Raw genomic sequence first — 25686 nt, 5'->3', positions numbered from 1 at the left:
TCACTGAGAGCTCTCCCCACTCCCCATCTTGATCCAGGGACCCCTGACACACTCTGCTCATGCAGAGCCCCTCACTCCTACACTTGGGCCAGCAGCTCTGGACCACCCGGAATCAAGGTGAGTCCCTGGGGGTAGGTCAGAGGCCTCTCTACTGTGTGGTCACAGACTGGCACCTTCCACCTCACCTGGGAGCTTATCACAGTGCTGCTCTCAGGCCCCACCCCAGACCTGCTCCGTCAGCTTCTGCAATGCAATAAGACCCCAGCTGCTCCTCGACACAGGACAGCCTGGGAGGCACAGCTGAACCACCACACAACGGACAAAGGCAAGGGCAAGTCTTTATGACTTCTGGCAGTAACTGATAACAAACACCAAAACCAAGACCAGGAGAATCCAGAACACCAAAAAACTAAGCTGCCAGCCCTTGTGTGGCCTCTTATTCAAAACACACACCAAAAATGCTAAAACACAAAGGGACAGAGTCAGACCTGTTCTTAACTGTAAGCCTGGGCAGACCAAAGGGCTCTGTAGCGTCCCCACCCGCCTTCCGTTCTCTAGAGCACTTCATCTAGCAACCAGTAACACGGGGGATGCCGTGGTGTCCCACTGTGGGCGACCAGCCTGTTCTGGAGACTCACAAAGGCAGGTAACGGGAGCAAGTAACCTCAACTTGGCTCTTGCAACTCTGAAACTTTCTTTAAGAAAGGTGTATTTTCTTTTGCAAAGGGCTGGTTTTCTCAGAGACAAGGACAAAATATTGTATCTTTCTACCAAAAAAACTGTTTGCATTGATTCAAACATCTACCGTGACTCGGCTCTTGCAAAACAGGATGCTCAATACTGTGTGCTCTAAGCTGACCTCAGAGGCAGAGAGAAAACAGTCGCCCGGGGGTGCAAGCCCCAGAGGACAGAGCACTTGCCTTCAGAGCGTTGATGACTGTCTCGATGTGCGTCTTGACCGCCTCATGGGAGAACTCGGAGCTGGCCAGTGTGCACATGCTCTCCAGGGCCAGATAGCGCAGGTTGGTCTCCCGGTGCTGCAGGAACTGGCCCAGCTGGTTACAGGCGCGGACGAGGAGGTTTGGCTCACTGCACGGACAGGAGAGGCAGGGTAGGTGGGGGCTCCTCAGCACGCGCCTCACAGGTCAGCATGGCAGGTGGCCAGCACACTACTGAAGGGAGACCTTGGGGGCCCCCACAACAAAAGTCTTGAACCTAAACCCTGAGGCCAGTTTTGCATTTGCTCTGCTCGTTGCCACCTCATATGCAGAATTCCACCAACTCCAAAGAGCTGGTAACAACAGAGGCACCACCCCGAATGGAGCGCCTCCTGAGCCTCTGTGCCAAGCTCATAGAGGGAACACTCAGGACTCTCGCCAAGAGGCCAGAGAGGTCATCTCAGCCAGAGGCAGCAAGCCTTGGTGAATGGCTGAACAGCGGCCTCACCCAGGAGAAGACTCCTGAGAGCCATGCGCACGGACTCAGAGGCACAAGGTCAGTGAGTCCCAAAGCACCGCTTCCCAGAGAGTTCTGGCTACTCTGCTACTTACTCTTGACTTTGCCCTCATGATGCTGCTGCTCTTTAAATATCTTCTATAAAGACCACAGGGCTTCCTCTAACATCAAAACTTTTGTTTTTAACAGTTCCAACCCTGCTAACGTAGGACTCCCAGTAGGACTTTCTGTCCCAAGAAACTACGTTTGTGCAGAAACAATGAGGTGGAAGGCGGCTGGGAGAGGGTCCGCCACGCCTCCTGAGCCCCACACCACCTTGCATGGCGTGCAGCAGTCTGCAGTCATGGGGACCCAGGTGGCATTGCCCACAGCCCTGCCCGGGAGCCACACCATCGTGCTAATGGGAACTCTAAAGCAAGGCACCAGCTGCAAGGCCACAGGCAGGAAGTCAGACTACAGAAGCTGAGGAGAAAAGGCAAGGAAGCAAACCATTTGGCTGTCCACCATCTCCCTGTGCTCAACTCCCCATAAAGGCTTCAGACCAACACTGAGTGTGGCTTTGTGTCACAGGAAAGCTAACAGGCACCCACCCTCGTCCTTCCTGTAAGGTTATGGGAGAAGCCAGGCAGGATCGGGGTGCCCAGGAGGAACAGGAGAGGCCTTCAGGGAAAGGTAGGACCGCAGCGAACAAGTTCTGAGGCCAGAGAGAGCACAAAGTGCTGGAGGGGAGCCAAGAAAAGGGACCACACAGGGAGCCCACACCCATCTGAGGAGGGCAGAGGCACCGTGTCAGCATCGGGAACCGGGTAAGCACTCAACGACACCCAGCAGGCCTCACATCACAAGAAAGGGCACACGCACAGGTTTCAGAGGGGCGCGTCTTCCCTAAGGGGGAAAGGTCAAGGGAAGGAGAGCACCACCCACTGCTGACCCACCTATCGTGGTGAATGATCAGGCTGATTGCCTCAAAGAGCACGGCGTTCTTGGCGTTGGAATGCTGCACTTTTTTTGACTTTGGTGGTTCCTGGGCTTTGTTCAGAATGGTCTCCAGGCACTCGGTCAGGCGACCTCGCACTGCAGGGTCTTCTGGGCAAGACACACCACTGTCAGGCCGGGCTCCCCACACCCAGCTGCCCCTCCCAGCCGTACAGCCTCACAACCAGGGTTCCTGGTCTAACCGTGGAGCTACTTAAAATGAGAAGTTTTAATAGCTAGGGTAACTACCCATACATTTTAATGCAAGTAAGATGTACAACACTTTCGCTGCATTACAGATTACACAAATCAAGAGAAAATAAAATCTCAGAGACACAGACAAAAAACATAATATAAAAGTTTGAAAGACGGGGCAAAAGATCTTTTTCTCCACCTTCATTCCCAACAAATACAGAAAATGTTACCAAAACCAATAAAAAGAGAAGGAAGTTTTTAAAGTTCTAATCAAACCAGAAAAAAGAAATAATAGACAAAAAAGGAATAAGAAAGCAGTAAAAATATCAGAATATCATAAACAACTTGTCCACCAAAACCTCCAGCACCTCCGGGGCGTTGCAAACCCGGCCATTGGAGAGAGGAGCAGAACCCTGCTGACGAGTTCGGGAGGGGCACCAGCAGGGCCCCCGAGGAGCAGCCACCCAGGGCTTGAGCACAGAGGCCTGAGGTGAGGGGCCGGCCACAAGAAAACTGGAGCCTATGGCCTGAAAGGAGGGTCAGATGAGGAAACTCACACCCACAGGCGACCTCAGAGCGAAGAAGTGGGATGGCTGCCAGGCAGGGCCGGGCAGCCAGGGGCAGCAGAGGTGAGACAGTAAGGAACGAGGCCATCAGGGAGGCTGGGCCACTCCAGCTCAAGAGAAGGCTCTGCCACAGGTGTGCAGTTCATATTTTGGTACGAAAGATATTTAGTAGGAGAAAATTACTTGAACCGAACAAAGAAATACCTTGTACAAAATCCAGTTAGATTAAAATGTAAAGGCTACAACAACAAGCAATCTTTGCAGAGGGCAATTTGGAAGTTATCTATAAAAATCTTCATCTACAGGGCACCTGGGAGGCTCAGTCGTTAAGCATCTGCCTTCGGCTCAGGTCATGATCCCAGGGTCCTGGGATCGAGCCCCGTGTTGGGCTCCCTGCTCCCCAGGAAGCCTGCTTCTCCCTCTCCCAGCTGCTCGTGCTCTATCTCTCACTCTCTCTCTTTCTAATAAATAAATAAAACCTTTAAAAAAAATTTCATCTACATTCTTCAACTGACAAGTTCTATCTGGAGATACTTACCATATTAGTCAAATGTAACGTTTTGCAATAAAACATAAACAGAAAAATATCCCCAATGTGTACACTGTTACACAAATTATTAACAACTTAAGATACAAAGTTTATAAATGTTTCAAGTTTTCCTGAAAAAGATCGTTTCAAAAACCTGCACAGATCTGATACTATATAAAAGCAGAGATAATCCCAACTTGTAACAAAACTGTGAGTTCTGTACCAGCAGCTCTGGGAAAGCCAAGATGTGTGGCAGCATCATAAAGGATCCACAGAACAAGAACCAGCTCCAGGAAAGGACTTACAAAGATAACAAACAAACAACACAACCCTAAGACACTGAAGTAACCCGCTCAGAGAGGTCTCCGCTGCGCAACTGTACCTGGGGGTGGGTAGCACTGTAGCAGCCTCAGAAGTTTTACAGACAGCCAGGGAGCCGGGACAAAATAGTAGGTATAATCCTGAAGGTCTGTGGACGCAGACGTCACAATCTGTAAGACAACACAGATGCGGGCAGGTGTCCCTAAGAGAGGTCCTCAGTGTGGTCATCGGATCACACACTGAGAAACGGTTCTGTTCGATGAGCTAAGGATATTTAACAGGCTTCTCTCTAGTCTAGAGGTAAAGGAGTGCAGCGACGCCACGCTCACGGGCAAGCAGCCGCCCACTGTCACTGTCGGGAGCGGCCCCACATGCTCTTGCTCTGCAATGGCCACCCCATCCGGCAGGCACAAACCAGCCGATACCACTGACCTGAAACCGCTATGGAATTTGACAGCACCTGCACTGGGAACCCAATCTTTCCTTAGTGGACCAGGACGCAAATAAAACACAAAAGGGTGAGAACTCTGGTCCCCTCAGAAGGGAGAAGCTGGTGTTCTAGAAGAACCCAGCCCCGTATCCCCACAGCCCTCCAATGCCAACCCCTGCCATGAGCTCGCCGAGGCCAGAGAGCAAGCTTCCTTCATTCATGGTTCCATCTCCTTGGCCGTCAGGGTCCTCGGCAGGGCAGACCCTCCCTCCACCTTCCGAATACGTGACTGCCCCCTAAGACATTTCATTTCCACTAACACACAGCCCAGTGCCTTCCTCACCCCTTGTCAGGGAAGTCAGAGGAGCACCACCCTACAAAGCTTACAGGTATGACACTTCAGGTCATATGTAAGCATGTTTGGGAAGGTTTCACCCTGACCCCCGCCCTCGGCTGCAAGACAACAGCCCAGACCCAGGACATGGCCCCTCCTGCAGGAAGGTGAGCTCTGCGCTGGGGAAGGCACAGGCAGGATGAGCAGAGCAAACAGAGCCTACAGGCACATGGAGGAGGAAGCCAGGGAGCACTCTGCTTCGCAGGGCAGAATGCCCCAACGCAGGCTGTCGCATGCAGCTAAAGCCCCACTCAGAAACTCACAACTAAAAAAATGCACACATCTGAAACAAATACAAAAACAAAAGCAATGAAGAATTCACCCCAAAGATTTACAAAGGGACTAGCAAATTAACCCAAGAAAGTAAAGGAAATAAAACAAGGATAGGAACAGAAAGCAGCCAGGGAGAAAAAACACAACAGAGAGAGCCACCAAGTCAGAAGTTATCACGCTCGACAGGCTCATCAGGAAAGTGAAAAGGCACAAACACCCCACAGCAAGACCGAGAATGGGGGCAGCCCTACAGCCCGCACCCCCGCACCCCCACACCCCCCGCACACAGAGACATGTGAACATTCAGACAAATTAGCAAACGTCAGGAAAATGCAACTTAACCAAAACTGATGAAAGGACAGAAAATATAAAGACCCATAACTTATTAAATAAGTTGAACCCAAAATAAGAAACTGTTCCACAAAGAAACCCTACCTTCAAATAGCTTCACCAGTTAATTCATGATAAAAATGTTGGCCAAGATACAGAAAGGAATTTCCTTCATGTGACAAAGCAAACCAATGGCAACAAAACCAGCAAACTCTACTCGTCATGGTGAGACACTGAAGACTCCCCTCTGGGACGAAGAAGAAAACCCTCTCTCATAGTCCACACTGAGTGGAGGTCCGAGTGGGAGCCAGAAAGCAGGAAACACAGACAAATATGGGCTGGGAAAGAAAACTCATTGTCCACAGACATAATGGAGTACAAAGAAGATCTAACACAATCTACACATAAATTACTAAGATTAGTAAGTGAGGGGCGCCTGGGGGGCTCAGTCGGTGAAGCGTCTGCTTTCAGCTCAGGTCATGATCCCAGGGTCCTGAGGTCAAGTCCCGCATCGGGTTTTCTGCTCTGCGGGGAGCCTGCTTCTCCCTCTGCCGCTCCCCCTGCTTATGTGCTCTCTCCGACAAATAAATAAAATCTTTAAAAAAAATAGTATCAGTAAGTCAGTTTGTCAGAGTTGCCAACTCCAATATCAATGTACAAAATTCACTTGCACAAACCAATACATAGCGGTTATATTTTAAGACATCACTGATGGGACGCCTGGTGGCTCAGTCGGTTAAGTATCTGCCTTTGGCTCAGGTCATGATCTCAGGGTCCTGGGATGGAGTCCTGCATCAGGCTCCCTGCTCCGTGGGGAGCCTGCTTCTCTGTCTCCCTCAACCGCCCCCCATGCTTGCTCTCTCTCTAATAAATAAATAAAATCTTTTTTTAAAAAGATATAATTGAGAATAGCATTTTAAAAATAAACTGTATAAAAATAAATCTAACAACAAATAAAGGAACCTCTACTCAAAAAGTTACAAAACATGAGTGAGAAAAATTAAAGTAACTCTCCAAATAAATGGAGAGGGATACCATGGTCATGGATTCAAAGACTCAATACTGTCAAGATTTTAATTCTCTCAAAACTAACCTACAGTCCCAACAGGATTTTGGGGGTGGGGGAACAAGATCGAGGGCATGCTCCACTGGACTTCAAGTTCTAGTAACTAAGACAGTATACCAGGGTGCAAGATGAACAGCGACAGCGAGGAAGGGGGGCACAGACGCAGCTCAGTGGTTTATGGCCAAGGTGGCACTGTTGGTTGGGGAGGGAGGGGGGGGCAGGGAGGCTTTTTAGCAATGACACTGGGACAACTGGTATACACAGAAACCAGTCCCAGGGCGGCTTGTCAGCCTAAATGTGAAACCACAGAACAGGGAAAGACTCCACACACAGAGCACAAAAAGCTCTAGCCATAAAGGAAAGGTTTAGGGCACTAAAAGGGGGAATTTGTGATCACAGAAGACTTCACAAAGAGAGTGAAACGGCAAGTTACAAAGGAAGACAAGATTTTTTTAAACAGAGCAGACTGAAGCATACAAAGACGCCATTTTTGAAGACCAATAATGGTTAAGTGTGGGCAGTTTGGTTCAACCTACCATAACCAACAAAATGCTCATATCTAAAATAAAGAAATTTCTTCTACAAAACAACAAAAAGGTAACCATAGAAAAACAAGCAAAAGGCTTAACAGGCACTTCACAAAAGACATTCAAAAAAGCCACAAACATGCAAAGCTGCTCAACCTGGATGATAATCAAGAAAATGCAGATTTAAATCACAATGAGACACTACCATGCCCCCAGAATTGTTAACATCTAAAAGGCGAGGATGCGGGGCGCCTGGGTGGCTGTTGTTAAGCATCTGCCTTCGGCTCAGGTCATGATCCCAGGAAGCCCAATGCGGGGCTCGATCCCAGGGTCCTGGGATCGAGCCCCACATCGGGCTCCCTGCTCCGCGGGAAGCCTGCTTCTCCCCCTCCAACTTCCCCTGCTTGTGTTCCCTCTCTCGCTGTGTCTCTCTCTGTCAAGTAAATAAATAAAATCTTTAAAAACAATAAAAAATAAAAGGCCAAGATGCAGAGCAGCAGGGACTGCACGTGCTGGAGGGAAGGTCAGTCGGCTCAGCTGCCTGGAAGCGGCTCTGCACTGTCCCCTCAAGGTGAACCGCTGCCACCCCACGACCCAGTGACGCTGCCTCCAGGGACAGGCCCCCCAGCCATGCGCGTGCACACGCACGCCCACGCCCAAGCCAACAGACAGCCGAGCTGTTCACCGCCTCAGCGTTGGACAAGACTAGGGGGAAGTATGCTGTAGTGTATTCGTATAAGCTCTACACAGCGTCAAACACGAAGGAAAGGCACACAAAACAAATCCGCCACCTCCGCAACGTGGAGCACTACCAGTCAAACACAGAAGAACACACGCCGCCTGCAGGGTGCCCGTGCACGATGCAGGACGCAGCCAGAGCTAGCCGTCCGCTAGGACACGTGCTCAAGCAGCAAAGGAAAGTGAAGAGTGAGGCCACCCAAATGAGAACAGGGCTCCCTGCGGTGGGGGGCCCCGCCGGCACCCCCGTGCCCGACCTGCTGCGGTAGCTGAGCAGCTCTTAGGCGACACGACCTGGGCTGGGCTGCTTTACTCTGGGCACTTTCCCACACAGACAGGACGTCTCTCAACGGACAAAAACGTTGAAAGAAAACCCAACGAACTCCTAACCAAGACAAGTTCTCACTCCTGAATTTACAAACTGAGCCAAATATCTTGCATTCTAATAGCTAATATATTAATTAAATAAAATAACTAAGACGAAACGCACCCTGAGACCCGTTCCCCAACAACAGACTTACCCTGCTTAATCTGGAGACAGCCAGAGAGACGGAGGTCTTGAACTCCTCAGGGTTCTTCTGTGCCAAGGTGGTGATGAGGCTGGTGGCGGCGGTCACCACACCCTGAAGCAAACACACAATACACGCTGTGACTACAGCCAACATGCCTGATGCTGACTTCTCACCGTAAACTCATTTTCCAGATAAAATTCTCAACCGAGAGCAACAACCTGGAGCCCCTGGGCCATATTCACAACTACTGTGACTGGCCCATAGTGTCTTTAAAAGTTGAGACAGCACACATCTGTCGCTTCTCTTTGGAACTTCTCTCTGAGAACCTTCTCTCTGAGAACCAATGCTGGCACCCCAGATCATGCCTCCATGGAGGCCTGCACTGGGCAGCAGCAGCTCTGGCCGAGTCCCTACCTGCCCTACTGCCTTCCTCTGGGTCTGGCCCCCCGTCTGGCCCTGGGGTCAGCTGCAGTCCCTGCAGCACCTAATTTAAATCACTCCGTGTAGGGGCACCCAGCTGGCTTAGCCAGTAAAGCACGCAACTCTTGATCTCAGAGTTGTGAGTTTGTGCCCCATGCTGGGTATAGACATTACTTAAAAATAAAATCTTTAAAAAAAAAAGAAAAACATTCTGTATGGACCAGGGAGGGAGACATTACCTTTGGACTCACTTGAATCTTTACAATCCAAAAACGGGACCGTGGAAAACAGCAACTGAAAGAGCCCATTCTTTCCCTTCTTAAAAAAAGGTCCAAGCTCTATCTCTGCCACGCTGGTCCCTAAAGCACCCCAGGCCCTGGTGACACCCCTTCCCTGCAGAGCAGCCCCCATGCAGCGCCTCAGTGCACAGGGATCCCCCACGCAGCATGGGGACATCTTTGCTGTTGTCCCAGGACAACTAGGAGTCACTCCCACCAATTCCTGTCTCTTGAAGGAAGATACTGCTTAAGTAAAGTTCTCTCATAAATATGGAAGAGATAAAACAAAGGAACGATATTTATTGACAATGAAGATGCAAACAAAACTCAGGAAGCGACTTGGACCATTGTTTAACCCCTCTGGTCCTCTTCCACTTCGCTCCTGAGCAGATGGGAGAGGGGGGACCGTTTCTGCAGCTGCAAAGGTGCGATGAGAGTGAGCTCCCAGCCACAACTAGGCGGCTCCTTCAGCTTTCTAATGACAACCTGAAAGCTGCCTTCAACAAACGGATCTAACTGGCCTCGATGTCCGCTTCTCGGTGAACAAAACAAGTACCAACGTGTTTCCCTCCCAAGAGAGCTCTAACACACTCAGCATTTATAAACATGCAAATTCCACCTGGGTAGAGTCATTCAGCACGGCTCCTAAGCGTTTGGGGCTCGTCCTGGCCCACCGGGAGGATAGAACAAGCCTCCATATTCTGACGACAGTTGGCTGGGACTCTCGCTGGCTCCTGAGCACAGCTTCTCCCATCCTCTGCGTCCCTGCAGGAGTCTTCGTAGAAGGGCAGTGTGAGAAAACCACAGGAGAGCCCAAATGGCCCCGGTGCTGTCCCTCTGGCCACAGCTTACTGCCCTGCCCCACGCAGACCCCCAGGCTCTTCCCCTGCTCTCAGAACACAGTGCAAACAGGGGCTTGCTTGCTCTTCATGGCCAGCTGACACTCCTCCTGGGCATTCCTAACCCTGAGACAAAGAAAGCCAAATCTCAGGCCGTATAAAGGACAGCCGCCCAGAGAACAGAGAACACGCACCGAGAAGAGGAGAGATGGAAAAAGACAGGGTGACGGGCCTGGCGTTCCTGCGGTCCACCTGGGCCAGCCCCTCCTCCTTCTCCCCTCCGAGCTGCTGCGGCGGCCTCTGCAGCCAAGCAGGTGCCAGGCAGTGCGGCTGGCAAGGCACAGTCGTGCGCATCCAACTGTAAAAGCGAACCGCACCCCGGCCCACAGAACCCCTCGGTGTCAGAGGAGAGGCGCCCTCGCGCTACCACTCTGAGAAGTGCTGACTGTGAACACCTGTCAGCCACGCAGCTCGGGCCCCCTCGGCTGCCCCCGCTCTGAGCCTTCAGCACCTCCTGGCCCAAGTCTGGGTCTGCGAGAAGCCACTGAGTCCCTCTGAGCCCCGGTTTCCATAGGCGTAAAACTGAAAAGAGCCCTCCTGCCTCCCTGGGTCTGCCTGGTGGGCAACTCGTGGCCTCAAGCCTCACACCCTCCTGCACGGCTTCCTGATTCCACCGGCGGAGTCTGGGTTGCACTGAGCGGGACCCGAAAACGCGGCGTGCACTCCCAACACCGCCGCCCAGATGCGTCCCCCTCTCCCTACAACACGGCTGCACAGACCGGGCTCCACTCTGAGGAAGGGCTGCCCTACTTGGACACAAACATCCCAGGAAGCGTGGGCCACGACAACGTGGGAACAGACCAGGGGCTGCCACGGCACAGCAAGCGTGCCAACACAGCCACCAGCTCTCTCCTCTGAATCTGCATGCCACGATCATTTATTTTTAATTCATTGTTTTTTTGGAGAGGGAGAAGGAATGAGGGACAGAGGGAGAGAATCTCAAGCAGGCTCCCCACTGAGCATGAAGCCCGCTGCAGGGCTCAACCCCACAACCCTGAGATCATAACCTGAGCCAAAATCAAGAGTTGGACGCTCCACCGGCTGAAGGCACCCCTATTTTTAATTTAATTTTTAAGGTAGATTCCTCTCTAGGAAAAAACACAGCAACCAGCTGACATACTCATACCTAGATCTACTGAGCAGGAAAAATCTGTGTTGAATTTCAATTCTCTCATTTATACAATAGAATTCACGCAACCCAAAGCCACCGTGCCCAGCATCCGCTCCTACTTGACCCCACCTCTTGGTGTCACGTCCCTGCATGCCCCTTCCAATGTGGACAGCACCTGTGTCCCAGGTCTAACCACAACCACCAAGTCGCCTTACACCTCCTGTCCTTTTCTAGGACACAGGGAGGACAGTCAGGCCTGGCCTGTGCAGTGGCCACGCTGGAGCTTAGGTCAGGGTCACAGGATGCCCTCCTCAACACCCCAGGCAGACAAGCATACCATGTGGCGTGCCCTCCCTGGACAGGGTATTTCCAGAAGACACTGGTCTCTGTCTTATTTATCTGCGCAGCATGCAGAAGGCCCTTCCAATGACGAGTTCTGCAGTGGGCCAGAGGCCACGTCTGTGTTGTCCCGTCCCCAGGAAGGGGGGAGCTCCTCCCCCAGCCACAGAGGCCCCCAAGTGCTCACACGCTCAATGGGCTGAGCTGTGGAAGTCTCCCCACAGCCTCATAAGAAGCCACACTGAGCTGCTTTCACAATGGCGATTTCAGAAAATGGTTACTTGGTGTGGCGAGGGGGGACGCTAATCCAAAGGCATTTACCAAATGCTGGTCGTTGAGAAGGTGCACCACTCGGGACGTCCAGTCACCCATGGGGACAAGATCAGGAGACGTTCTGTACAAACGCAGCAAACACAGGGCGGCGCTCTGCTTCACACTGTCCATGGTGTCTCTGAAAGACAGACATTGGTGGTCACGCAAGAACTCAGCCGGCGCCCCACGTGGCCCCAACAAGCTGAGCATGGCCCCGGGCCTCACAGAGAATACCCCAGAGTAACCTGGAGACCAGGTGGCATGCCCACCTCCTGTGAGAGGTCTTGGTGTGGACCATGTCTGGACACTGATGGCTGGCTGCCCTAAAGACTTGCTTCGGACTCCACCTCAAAGACGATCGACAGCACAGAGTCCTGCTGGTAAGCCTCTCACCTCCAGAAGTGTCAGTTCTGGTGTTTTTCCCAACTGCTGAATATGACCTTGGCTATGCAAGATGGAGCATAGTCAACCAATGTTCCTCTCTGTTTGGATTACAGTGATTTTTTTTTCTTACAATTCACTTAATAACCACAGTCAAAACAGACAGTGTCAGAGCCTTGCAGTACCACAAAACTGCCCTGGTGATTCCCTCCCGCCCCCAAAGCGTGGCTGATTAGGAAAAGCAGGGCTCCTACACTGTGGAGCCCAGCGCCCCAGGAACGCAGCGAACACTGAGAAGCTAGGTCAGAACAATTGCAGGCACCCCAGGAGAGGGGCATTTGGAGAGTTTCCTGTTCAGGCTTGAGGGCAGACAATGTTCCCAATGCTCTGTTTATCCCTCCTCCCCCAGCCCCAGCTAAACTCTGCGGAGCAACCAAGAAACAACAGGCCCACCAAGGAGCAGGCCGGTGCAGGTCGTCTGAAAAGGAACAAGTCGGCGTTCTTAAAGCCGGGTCAGAACAGCAGGGGCTCTTGTTCCACACAGAGGGGAAGAGAGGAGTTTGGGGACTAGCTTTCCCATCTACCTCCCTGGTAGCTCTCGTATGCCTAAAGGAGTCCACCCAGCACGAGAAATCCCCAAGCCGCTCCAAAGAGAAATTACCTTAGTAAAAAATTCTGTTGGATGCTAATACCCCTGGGGAGCCACAGATAGCGTGCCCCTCTCTGGCAGCACACCCCGCAGGCCTCCTGGCACAACCGCGAGGGCTTCAACTAGCCAATGTGTTTCATGCTTGCGACGGCGCATCCCAACTAGCCCGGGGGAGCCTTCCCACCCCGCTGTTCCCACGGGCCTCCGACGCCCACCCGGGAAGAACATTCAAGGAGAGGGGAGACCAACATCCAGCATCCCTGAGGAGGCCAGGGAGGGCGCTGCCCACTCTGTTCCCGCTCTGTCTCGGGCCCAGGGCAGGCAGTACACAGACGTGTTCACTGGTGTGTGCCAGGAACGGGGAAGGGGCCAGGCAGCGGCCAGAGGGAGCAAAGAGGACCAGGGAAGGCCTTGCCAAACCTGCAGCAGCCCTAACGGAGGAGGAAAAGAGAGCGCCATCAGGCCCTGAGCCCACACCCTCCCGAGCCATCTTCCGGACGGACCCGAAGCCTCTTCCACCTTGGTGGCTTTGTTCTCAGGGTGCCCGCCGTGCCCTGCAGCCCCCATCGGCACACACGGAATGGCATCATCTCGGCCCCCCACTTGGTTCCTCAGCTCTGCAGCCCCTTCCAGTGCACGACCTGCTCCTGGCGCGCTGTCTGTGAGCCTTCCCCACTCACAGTCCTCTGGGGCCTCGCCTCCAGCCTGGCCTGTTTGCCCCCTGGCAGCACACGCCCCGGACACTCCTCTGGAGCTTGTGGGACCACAGCCCTTCTCATCACTCGTCTAGGCCAGGGCTCGCCCCCGAGGCACAGCCGACCCCTGGGGGGGGGGGGGGGGGCGCCCCATGCACTGCAGCATGTGGAGCAGCATCCCTGGCATCCACTCTCAGAGCACTGTGGCCTCGGTCTGCTCACTGCCGGTCCTGACAAAGTGCCCGGGACTAGCGCCCTTGTTGAGCCAGACATGTCACCAAGGTGTGGGCCTTGGGTTAGTTTCTCAACTTAGCAGAGTCCCAGAACACAAAGCAGGGCCCTGCCTCTGCCACACCCCATGGCACTGGACGGCCCAGCATGGTTTCAAACTCCTCAGAGCTGCCTGCTCAGCCCTGTGTCGCCTCTCTCCAAATTCAAGGGGCCGCTGGAGGTGGGTTTCTAAGAATCCTCAGGATTTGGGTGCTTGACCTTTTCCTCAGTAATGCTCCTGAGAAAGGGCAAGAAGGAGCCCTATGCCACACCACAGGACGACTGTGTCCCTTCTTCCACAGCCCTTCTTGGTTGGTTGTGGTTGGCAGGGTTCTTCCTTCATCTACTTTAAACCCCGGTGTTCCTGGGGGAGCAACGGTATGAGTGGACGTCCCCAGGCACCTAGACATACCGGTCTCCCACCACCTAAGACAGGCAGATGAACTCATCCGATAAATTCTCTACGCAAACTTCACACGAGAGACCTACCCAGCTACGAGGATTTTTGGAATCTCCCCAGCGAAGGCCTCGGCCATCTCGCGGCTGCCCACATTTGCAATGCAATGCAGGGCAAGACCCATGAAGGTGGGGTTCCGACTGGCCAGGTCGTTCTTGATGGCGTTGTTGATGAGTCGGATCAGCTCGCTGTTGGAGTTCACCAGCACAGAGATGAAGAGGTAGCCCTGGGTTCCAGAGAGACAAGAGGACAGACAGCTCACAACCACTGCAGCCAACATGGGACAGCAACGCACACACGTCCAGCCTTTGAGAAGCCTCCCGAGGCCTCCGGTCTGCCTGTGTCCTGCAGGACAAGTGAGGCCACTCTGATGAAAACACCAGTTCGGTGAAAGAAGCCAAGTGTCTGATTCCGGCTCCACCACGACACAGCCCTGTGGGACACACCTGAGAGGCACTTAGCCAGACGTCCCCCTGGTCCCCACCCCTGCCACCCGTCCCACCCACCTATCTGTGCTACCATGTGTGAGCATGCTGGACTCACTGCTGTCCCAAACAGGGTGAACCCTGACTGGAAGGCCCCAAGAAAGTGCGGTGAGTTCCAGAAACCCTGCGGACTGCAGCTTTACCCCTCTCTCCATCTGCCTCTGTGCCCTCAGCTTCCCCTCACCACTGGCTAAACTGCAGCCCTGCGACACCCCCCATCTGCACCCTCCCCAGGCAGGGGGACACAGTGGCCTTCCTGAGACTCATCTGATCCCTGGCCATGCAGGTGAACTCCTGTGTAGCTTCCTGTTGGTCTTGGGAGAAAGGCCCTGCCACACACCCACGCGCTCACCTCCATTCCAGACACTGCTGCCCCTTCAGCTCTGCACTCCCTGCACGTGCCCCTGGCGAGGTGCTACCTGCTCAGTCTGCCCTCATCCCCCAGTTAACTCCTCCTCATTCTGTGCCCACTCAGGATGCCCTCCCCAGGGGACCTTCCCTACTGGCCACAGTCTCCACTGGGTCCCAGAGGGCGCCATACACCTCCTTCCCTGGGCACCGGCCGCAGCTATAATTCTCTCTCTGTGGGGTGGACGATGCCATCTCCTCACTAGAAAAGAGCAGGGCCCACGTCTGCTTCTGGTCACTATGTCCCCAGGGGCCTCCCAGTGCACTGCTTGGTCCATGGCAGACACCCAAATTCTTACTGGGTAAATACCAATACTTTACAAAATTCCTGGGGGATCTAGGGTTTTTTGTTGTTTTTTTTTACTTGCTATAAGTTAAGTTTTTGGACAGAGAAAACTGTTACTTCACAACACTGCAGAAAACAGAAGTAACATTACTCCCAAGAGGCTACAGGGCTCAAGTTACAAAGCCTGAGAGGGCTCCAGGTGCCCAGGTACTAGCACCGTCTAGAAGGCGCCAGAAGCTGACAGCAAGGCCAGGGCACAGCCATCTGCAGCTCCAGCTCTTAAGCCATGAAGCTGTGGTGTCCTTGTCAGAAACAGAAAGTGGTACCAGAGGCCACCAAGGCAAGGGGTCTGGGCCAGTGCATTAGCCCAGGGCTGCAGGGAAGGAAACAGGCGTGTCCAAGACACCCATCACATCCAACCCGGGCTTCATGCAGCATCTGGCTAGACCCACAGCAAATTCCCAGCTGCGGGGAAGTTGTAAAGAAAGAGCAAGAAAAGAAATGGCCACCTTATCCGAAGAACCTTGCACAGGAAAAGAGCCCCTTCCATCGGCAGGACTGCTTCCCGGAGGAGAGGGAGGCCCTGGGGCCACCTCAGTTGTCTTCCATGCCAGCCCCGCCCTGAGCCCTCGACCCCCCTCGGTGACACTCACGATCTGCTTCTCTGTGTATCTGTTGGAGCTCAGCAGGTTCACGGCCTCCATGTGCCCAAAGTCAATGTCATGACCCAGGAGAAAGATGAAGAGCAACTTGCAGACGTATTTTTTTTTACTATAGCCATCAAGAGCCTTGTCACCTACAGAAAAGGTGGGTGAGGCGGGGAGAGCAGAGAAGTCATCAGCAGGAGTCAGACAACAGAAAGCGCGGGCTAGCCTGCCACAGAGAGGCAACCGCCCACCAGACACGTGGCACAGCTGTGCTGAGTGCAAGTGATGTTTCTAGACTGGGTGGTGCACATCAGAATCCAAAGGTTTGGCTTCCCTTCAAAAACAGAAACCAGAATCCCTGGCAGCAAGAGTTCTGCCCTCCCAAGACCGCCCTGCCAGGGCCCGGGAGCCAGCCCCAACTTACACCAGCAAGTCAATCTTTTTTTTCTTTTTTTTTTTTTAAGATTCTATTTATTTATTTGACACAGAGACAGAGATAGTGAGAGCAGGAACACAAGCAGGGGGAGTGGGAGAGGGAGAAGCAGGCTTCCCACCGAGCAGGGAGCCCGATGTGGGGCTCGGTCCCAGGACCCCGGGATCATGACCTGAGCCGAAGGCAGACGCCCACGGACTGAGCCCCCCAGTGCCCTCCACAGTCAGTCTTTTAAATAAGTTTATTAACAAAAGCAGATAAGTGGGCTCTAAACGATTCCCCTTTCACTTCAGTTTTAGGACAAATCACCCCCCACCCACAGAAATCACACACAAGAAGACAGGGGCGGGGCGCTTGGGTGGCTCAGTCAGTTGAGCGTCTGACTGTTGGTTTCGGCTCGGGTCGGGAACTCAGGAGGTTGTGATGGCAGGGTTGTGGGATCGAGCCTCGTGTCAGGCTCTGCACTCAGCGCAGTCTGCCTGTCCCTCTCCCTCTGCTGCTCCCCCCAACGCCCATGCTCGCTCTTACTCTCTCTCTAAAACAAATAAAATCTTAAAAAAAAAAAAAGGCCAGAGGGGCCCATGTCTTCAACCTAATCACAGCACGACCGAGCCCCTCACTAGAGATTGTGACAAGGTGGGTTCAAGACACATCACCGGCAGAATACAAAATGCTATTTTAAAAACGACCACCCTGCACCACCTAAGTAGAAGTTCTTACCTCACCTGACAAGGGTACAATATTCCTTCGAGTCAACCATTAGCAGACTACAGAGGTAACAACCAGAAAGACTGGTCATCTTACTGCGCTGGGTCTTCCAGTGACATTGCTGCCCCGTGTGGGACACAGGTGGGCCAAATGGGACTCAGGGGAAATGGGAAGGTAAGGACAGCAGTGGTCATCACTGGTGAGGGGTCGGGAGACTTGTACTCCCTGGATGAGCACTGGCTGACCCCAAAGGGTGGTCTAGAAGAAAGACCCCCGCCTAAGATTTCCTAGGATGACAATCCAATGTCAGCCAGCCAGCTGGTCACCTCGCCTGGAGAAGTTCTGAGAAACCCTCCCTCCTTTTCACCAACAAACTGACATATGACATATAATTTAATGACCAAACAACATAAAAAGAGGGGAGGCCTGGCTCCCTCCCCACCACCCCCCACTCACTCATCTGCTCCCTGCACCTGGGGAGCCCAGCTCTGTCACTTCCTGGTTGGAACACATCCCATCTGCGTGGGAGAGCGTATGTAGGCACGGGGCACGCAGCCCAGGGCAAACAGCAATGATCTCCATCTCCTCCCCACCCAGTCGTCCTTTAAGAACCAGCCTGGATTCCATCGCCTTCAGGAAGCCTCCTTTGACAACCAAGCCTGAAATACCACCCAGCCTCCTCTCACCTCCTGGAGACTGGTCCCTGCTACTCAGAGCACATCTTAAAGGAAAACTCAGCAGTGTCGGAAAAGGGAACACTAACAGCTCAGTCAGACTGAGCTCCGTGGAGACAGCCACGGAAGCACCTGGGGGCTCCTTCCCTGAAGCAGCCTGACCCCAGGACACTGGGTCCCTCTGCCAGCCCTCTGTGATGCTGGGAGACTTCCAGCAGGCACACATTTCAAGGCTGAGCCTATAAGAGAGTAAGGGCCATCACTAAGGCAAGAACAATCAGGCATCTCTCAGCCCTAAGGCAGCTGTGAGAGACGGTGATTGCCAATACCCAGAACGCGGTTTGGGGGACTCACAAGGTACTGCAGAGAACTGCAGACTAACCTGGGTCCCAGCCCAGAGGGGAGTCAATAGGCCACCCTGCCGGAAGCCAGGGCACCCAAAGGGGCTACATCTTGAGTGAGAGGATAGCAGAGGGAACCTGCGCCCCCGAAGGGCACCAGCAGGGAGACTTGTCTATTTGTGCCAACAGCTCAGTGCAATTGGGAAAGAAATGTCAGCCCCGAGGATACGGGGCCCACACTCTGCCTACACGCCTCCCCCAGGTGCCTTCCTCGTGCAGCCCCACCTGCTCCTAGGGGCTCCTCACCTGCTCAAGAGTGACCTGTGGGGAAGCCTTTCACTGATCGCCCCAGCCTTGGGGCCTGCCAGGGGGAGCCCGTGGAGGTTTGGCAGGCTTCCCCAAGCCTGGCTGCTGTGGGAAGCACTGTCACTTCCAGGATGCGTGCTGGAGTCTGGCTGCGGGGGTTCCTGCGGAGCTTCACATGGTCTGGGGTTAGGGCTGCGGAGTTCACAGTGACTCCACTGCTTTCTCTGGCAAGTTTCAAGCCACCAGCCTTCCCAGCAGCAGCCAGCTATAAGGGCTGCAGACTATGGGACCAGGTCACCTCCAGGCTCAAGAATGACCTCAGAGCACCCCCTGCCTCAGCTGACCCGGGGAAGGAGGGAGACGCCAGGGGTCCGAGTGTAGGAACCTACACCTTGGCCTCAGTGAGAGGCCTCGAAAACAAAAAGCTCTGCTTGTTCCACAGCCCAGATGCTTGTTTCTGTCAACAAAGTGTGCTTGCTGGCTCCGTGTGCATTCACACGGCCCCCTCACAAGTCAGACCCAAGCACAGACCCAAGCACGGAGTGTGCCAGAAACCCCCTCCATGTGTGTGAGAAGCCTCGCATCCTGACGGCCCTCCACAGAGCACTGCTGGGCCCGGCTCCTCGTTCTTCTCCCAAGTACAGAACTCGCTGGCGGAACACAGTGTCCTCGTGACAACGGTCAGTTCCCATGGCTCTTCCACGAATGGCCCCAGGCAGAACCCCTCTGCATACCTCTCCCTCATGGCTATCTCAGTAGAAAGCCATGAGAGGGACACGGCCACCAAAGGGGCCCTCCTGCAGTTTGGGGTGAGGACCCACGACAACCTCTAAGCCCCACCCTGCCCATAACCTGCACACAGCCCTCTCAGTATGACCCCAGTGCCCACGCCAGCATCCAGATTCCCTCTGCAGCCCCAGGCCACTCGCCTGCATGAGGAGAGTCACCACCCTCTGCGCTCCCGATAGCCTGTGCCTTGGCCGGGCCAAACCAGCTACCTTCTCTGCTCTCCAGGGAGTTGAGCTAGCCCCTTGTTCCAAGGAGGGGGCCTCCAAATCTGTTCTCCTGGGGGCTCGCCTTCACCCCAAGGGGCCACACTACCTCCCTGGGCCTTGCAGTCACCCTTAGCAGAGCTCAGGAGTTCCCCCACAGTGACCATCCGTCTAATCCACTGTGGTTCCACTCTCCTGACCAGACTGGACTGAGATGGTCCTCAAAATGTTGGTTTCAGCATGGGCTAGAATTGTGTTTTCATTCCAGTAATTTCAAAATGTGAAATCACACCTCTCCTGCCTGAAAGGGGGTGGCTCATGTCCCTCCCTTGCTGTGAAGATCAGAGTAGAGAGGAGGCAGGAAAGCAGGCCACACACACCACATCCTGACTGAGGATCAGGATCCAGTCTGCACCCCTGGGGCCCCCAAACTTCTCTACGGCCCCCTCTTCAGTGGGCTGATACAGAAATAAAGCAGGCCACCACACCTGGGGCTGAGCAGCACCTGAGACAAAGTGAGAGCACAACAGAGGCTCATGAGGACCATGTATCAATGGCTCTTAAGACACATGCCGATTCAAAGGTCATGATCCCAGGGTCCTGGGATCGAGTCCCACATCAGGCTCCCTCCTCGGGGGGGAAGCCTGCTTCCCCCTCTCCCACTCCCGCTGCTTGTGTTCCTGCTCTCGCTGTCTCTGTCTCTGTCAAATAAATAAATAAAATCTTTAAAAAAAAAAAAAAAAAAAGACATGCCGATTTCAGAACACAAACTGTGAAAAAAGCTCCAAGCTCCGCAGCAGAATGACTAAAACCTAGTATTTCTGTAACAATGTATTAAGCAGTAAGACACAAGACTGGAGAGTGAGTCAGTCGCCACTGCATCCAGGTGCACGGACAAACAACTCCCTCCTTCTCAAGTGCTGGGGCTGGAGGGAAGGAGGCAGGTGCCCCTGAGAGTCGCCTGCCATCGGGGTCAGAGCCAGGTCAGCCTGTGGACCTGCTGCTCCCTGGCACTTGCCCCTCCCGCCACACCCCAGCAGCGATTAACCTGGTAACACCCACTCAGTCACTCATGCTTCTCAAGGCCCATCCATCCTGTCTCTTTCAAAAGTGGTGATGGCCAAAATTCGTCCAAGATAAGCCCTCTTTAGGGACAGGGGAGACGCAGCCAGCCCAATGTCGGCAAGCTTTACTCACGACCCCAGCAGACCTCAGACTGACATGAATTTGTCATTTGTGCCTTAAGGACTGGACCCTTGTGCTGAACACAGACGTGGCGTGGGACACAGAAGATTCCAAACCCTCAGCCTCTATGGGGGGTCACGTGGGCAATCACATAAAGTAGGGATAGGGCACCTAGCCCACTAGGAGGTCTGAACATGGCCAGCCCGAGTCAGACCCTATCTTGCCCAGAAAGATGTCCTCACCTGACGAAGAAGATGCCAGCAAGAACCGGCAGAGTGCGGGCACAACCTTCTGTCACTAGGGCAACGCATCCAAGTCCCAGTAACCAGGTCCTTCCAGATGTTTCTGAGCTGTGATCCTTTTCCACCCTTTTTCTCACAGAGACTGGTGCTCAACAAGTATCTTGTTATGTTCAAAGAGGTAAAAAGAATAAGATACCAAGGATGGACATGGAATTTCCTCGCTTCTGCACCCTGACGATACACTTCCCTCGCCCCTCATGCCATCTGCCCACCTCCTCCGTAAACTGTCTTAGAAAGGCTCACACCAGAGAATCCACTCCTCCTCCCCCCGTCCCCGCAGACCCGAGGCGTTTTCTCTACTCTGTATGATGCTTACTGATTTTAGGGGCAAAAAAAAAGGGAGACGCAAATTAAAACCACAATGAGGTACCACCGCACACGCACCACAGTAACTAACCCTTACGAGATTAAGCATGCCAGGTGCGGGCGAGACTGGGGGGGAACCGGGACTGCTCACACACGGCAGGCAGGAGCACAACACGCACAGCCACTCTGGGAAGTGGCGTGGCGGCTTCCCGCAGGGTGAGTGCCAGGCGTGTGTGCCCGGGGAGTGCTCACCGCAGCTCCGCCCCTCACCGTCAAGCACTGGGCACCAGCAGAACGTCTGTCCCCGGGCCAGTACACGTGCCGTGCGGGAAGCCCGCCCGGAGGCCTGAGCACAGGCCTCGCAAGTACACCCTGGCTGCACCACGCTCAAGTGGAGTCCACAGCCGCGAGAGACCTCATACCCAGTTCCCTCCACGTGACTTCTCCAGAAACAGCAAAGCGACAGTGACAGAAAGCAGGCCTGTGGCTGCTGGGGACTGCGGAAGGTGGCTGAGAGCCAAGGGACACGAGAGAACATTTGTGGTGCTGGAAATGTTCTGTTCCGTCTGTGCTGACGGCTGCAAAAATGCATCTGCCAAAATTCAAAGTACACACTTAAGACGAGCAAATTTTACTGTGAGTGAATATCTCAGAAAGCCCATTTTTAATTTTTTTTTTTTAAGATTTTATTTATTTATTTGAGACAGAGAGAATGAGAGACAGAGAGCATGAGAGGGAGGAGGGTCAGAGGGAGAAGCAGACGCCCCGCCGAGCAGGGAGCCCGACGCGGGACTCGATCCCGGGACTCGATCCCGGGACTCCAGGATCATGACCTGAGCCGAAGGCAGTCGCTCAACCGACTGAGCCACCCAGGCGCCCAGAAAGCCCATTTTTAAAACATTACCATCAAATACACCAAGAAGAAAAGCACCGAAGGTGACAGCCTGGGCAAAGCACGGGCCGCTGGTGTGGCCAGCCCTGTCGGGAGCCGGCATTTGCCACACTCCTCACAGTGGGCTTTCACGCTTGCCCCGTAAAAACCTGTGGTTATTCAAGTCTTTCTACACCTACAATAACCCAAGTTCTTCATGGGAACTTCTTTGTTCACGTGTGCACCCCTAGAACTTAGGGGACACCCAGCGGTCATTCAAGTTAGCGTATACCGTCTGGTAAACTGCAGACAAGCAGAGATAAGCAATCATCGTGTCCTTGTAAACTCTAACACAGCAGCTGTTTTCCAACGGTTTCAAGACAGAGTGTGCGGGTTAATGTCATAAAAACCACCCCATTCCACCCCAAAACTCAGTGGCTTACATGACAAGCACCGACATCTTGCTAATGAGTCTCGGCAAGGCTGGCCTCCAGCCAGGAGCGGGATCAAGGCCTGCACAGGGTGCCTCTCCTTCTCTCTGCACAGCAGCACCCAAAGCATGTTCTTCTCATAGAGGTGATGGGAAGACCCCCAAGGGGCAAGTGGAAACGAGCTAGGTTTTAAAGGGCATGCAGACACTGTCTACATCCCACAGGCCACGTCACACGACCAAGCCCCGCACCTCTCCTCCAATGACAGGGCTCACCAGTGAAGCCATCGGCCTCCAGCTCTCTTGAAGACAAGGTCTGGGATTATAGATGCAACTTTCTAATGTTCTAGGACTGTAACATTTTATCACCTCTTGTCTGTTTGGTGTCAAGTATTTTACTTCCACGTGTATTTATAACTCCCCAAGACCATTTCCTGCACAACGATCGTGCACAGTTCTCTACATATCTACCACTCCTTCCCTTTTCTTCCGCACCTCTCACCTCTCCTCTGGGATTATTTGTTTCTGGCCTGAAGTACATCCTTTAGGATTCTGTGGGAAACTCGTAGGAAACTCCATTTTTGTCTGAAAAGTTCCATTTCAGCTTCATTCTTAGAAGACAGTCCTGCTGGGCACAGTTTCCAGCGGGTTGTTCAGCACGCTGCCCCCCCGCAGTCCACCGTGTGCCCTGCCAGGCTGCACCACAGCACACCCCCCGCCTGGCTACTCCCAGCACCGCCTGTCTCTGGACTTCTGTGTTCCCATGGTAACGTGTCTACGCGCACATTTCACTGCAGTTCAGTAAGTTTCATACATTTTTTTTTTTACGATACACAAATTTATTAAAATTTTGAAAATATTTAACCATTTACTGAGGTCAGAAAAATAAATTCCCAATATATAAAATCTAGAAAGGTAGAATTAGGCATTAGATTTCAAAGGATTTAGGAAAGAAAAAAAAAAAACCATGGTTAGATGCCACGAAGTAGGCGGCAATGCCTCACCCGTGTGCATGCTGTCAGGCCCGAGGGCCTCTTCCATCCTTGTCAAGGGGAGCACGGACCTTCTTCCCTTCCGCACACATGATTTCATGCGGTCTTCAAGCTGTCACATCCTCCCTCCTTTCCTCTGGGACACCAATTACACCTTTCAGACTTTTTCACCACACCCCTCTGTCTCACCCACTGCTGTGTCCTTTACCTGTCCCCCATCTGTGCTGTGTCCAGGACAGGTTTGGTTCTTACCTATCATTCAGAGCGCTGACCTCCCTGCAATTACGTGTGCTATCTGAAACCCAGAGTCCTGCATTCTGGTTACTGCAGGTCTCGGTTCTGGAATGTCCATCGGGTCCTATCTCACGATCTGCCATGTCACCTTTCACACCACAAGTCTCCTGCTCAAAATTTCAAAATTTCTTTAAAAATGGTAGACTTACTTCTTTCCTGCGACCTGATCTGTGATCTAGTCTCAGATTCTCTGCTGGTTCTGGCTCATGCCGTCCTGATGTGCATGGTCACTGTGACTGTATGCTGGACGCTGAGCGTGAGAAACCAGTTGTAGGAATCATGTGTACCTCCAATGATAGCGCCCGCATCCGGAGGGCTGTTCTCTTACCTGAAGCCAGGTGGGGCTTCTGTGGAGCACCCAGGTGTCCAAAGCCCCGCTGCACATCTGTGACAGTCCACTCCTGCCCTTAGGGCCTTGCCTTTGAAAGTCTCAGTGTAACGTGGAAGGGTCTCCACTTCTGGTGGGCTCTGGGCTTTGATCTTTCTCTAGGCCAGGGTTGCCCACCCTCGGCACTTTGACATCTGTTCTGTGCGTGGTAGGACGGTTAGTAGCCTCCCTGACCTCCACCCGCTAGATGGCAGCAGTGCACACCCCCCGGCTGTGACAAAGAGCATGGTCTCCAGATGTGGCCAATGTCCCCTGGACGGCAAAATCACACTGACAGGTAACCAGCCCTCTTGACTCTCACGGAGACCAAAATGTCTATGCTTCACAGCCCCTTCTTTGGGATTAGCAGATGCTCTTGAGGCACCAACAGCCCAGTGCTGTACTTGCTTATGTGGACACATACCTCCTCCTAGGGAGTCTCAGGAATCCTTTTTTCTTGTCACTCGATGAGACTTCCAAGATTTTTTTTGATATTGTGTCTCTTTCGGTTTTCAGTGGAAGGTGTGGCTGACGTCTGCACAGTCCAACATGGCAGCTTCTAGCCACACACGGCGGCTGAGCACCTGAAGTGTGGCTAGTCTGAACCGAGCGGGCTCTACATGTACAACCAGATTTCAAAGACTTGCATGGAAAAGATGTTAAGATACCTCTTTATAGAAAGAGGTATCTTTTTCTACTCACTACATGGTGCAGCATACTAGATTAAATAAAAATAGGTTTTTTAAAGTTTTGTTTTTTGTTTTTTGTTTTTTTAGTAATCTCTACACCCAACATGGGGCTCAAACACAACACCAAGATCAAGAGTCGCATGCTCTTGGTGACTAAGCCAGCCAGGCGCCCCTAAAATTAGTTTCATGTGCTTTTTACTTTTTTTAAATGTGGCTACTGGAAAACTTAGAATTATACACATTTCTGCATTAGTGACTTGCATTCTATTTCTCCCGGATGACACAGACCTGCACTATCTAATCTGCTGTAACTGAAGCAGCAGTCCCCCAGGGCGCACATTTCTGAGGACAAAGGGTAGGTCTTCTCTTCTCTGTTACTAGTCAGGGCATATACATACTCAATAATGCCACCTGGTTAACAGAGAAGAGGGAACCTCCTTCCCTATCCAGGACAGCTTAGCTTAGGCAGGCACGAAGACAGAAGAAACAAGAGAAGTCTTATTTGCCCTAAAACATTTACACAGAGAATCTGAAGATTTACCATCCGGAGGGCTATGAACTCTTTTTTTTTTAATTTATTATTTTTTTATTTTATTATGTTATGTTAATCACTATACATTATATCATTAGTTTTGTTTTGTTTTGTTTTTTAAGATTTTATTTATTTATTTGACAGAGAGAGACACAGCGAAAGAGGAAACACAAGCAGGGGGAGTGGGAGAGGGAGAAGCAGACTTCCCGCGGAGCAGGGAGCCGGATGCGGGGCTCAATCCCAGCACCCTGGGATCATGGTCTGAGCCAAAGGCAGATGCTTAACAACTGAGCCACCCAGGCGCCCCCATTAGTTT

At 52.9% G+C, this 25686-nt stretch overlaps 1 protein-coding gene and 1 non-coding gene across 5 annotated transcripts in view; both read right to left on the bottom strand.

Moving 5' to 3' along the window:
* AP2A2 (adaptor related protein complex 2 subunit alpha 2) overlaps positions 1-25686 on the bottom strand; it is an 88739-nt gene that overhangs the window by 18642 nt on the left and 44411 nt on the right. For 2 of the 4 annotated variants that reach the window (XM_064575974.1, XM_064575976.1), the window contains 7 exons: positions 15955-16097; positions 14155-14348; positions 11680-11809; positions 8321-8422; positions 4103-4211; positions 2391-2541; positions 921-1089 (listed from right to left, as the gene is read on the bottom strand). In XM_064575974.1, coding sequence (XP_064432044.1) covers positions 921-1089; positions 2391-2541; positions 4103-4211; positions 8321-8422; positions 11680-11809; positions 14155-14348; positions 15955-16097 — 998 coding nt within the window. Of the gene's footprint in view, positions 1-920; positions 1090-2390; positions 2542-4102; positions 4212-8320; positions 8423-11679; positions 11810-14154; positions 14349-15954; positions 16098-20829; positions 20990-25686 lie in introns of all 4 variants that reach the window. The other 2 variants (XM_064575977.1, XM_064575975.1) reach the window with 2 other exon arrangements.
* LOC123858142 (U6atac minor spliceosomal RNA) lies at positions 23456-23578 on the bottom strand. Its single transcript, XR_006794098.1, has one exon. It is a non-coding gene; the product is annotated as a U6atac minor spliceosomal RNA (small nuclear RNA).

The sequence above is a fragment of the Mirounga angustirostris genome, unplaced genomic scaffold, assembly GCF_029215605.1.
Source record: "Mirounga angustirostris isolate CCGP_5_RB_7025 unplaced genomic scaffold, mMirAng1.0.hap1 SCAF_13, whole genome shotgun sequence".
NCBI lineage: Eukaryota > Metazoa > Chordata > Mammalia > Carnivora > Phocidae > Mirounga > Mirounga angustirostris.
This window is presented reverse-complemented; position numbering and strand designations above follow the sequence as displayed.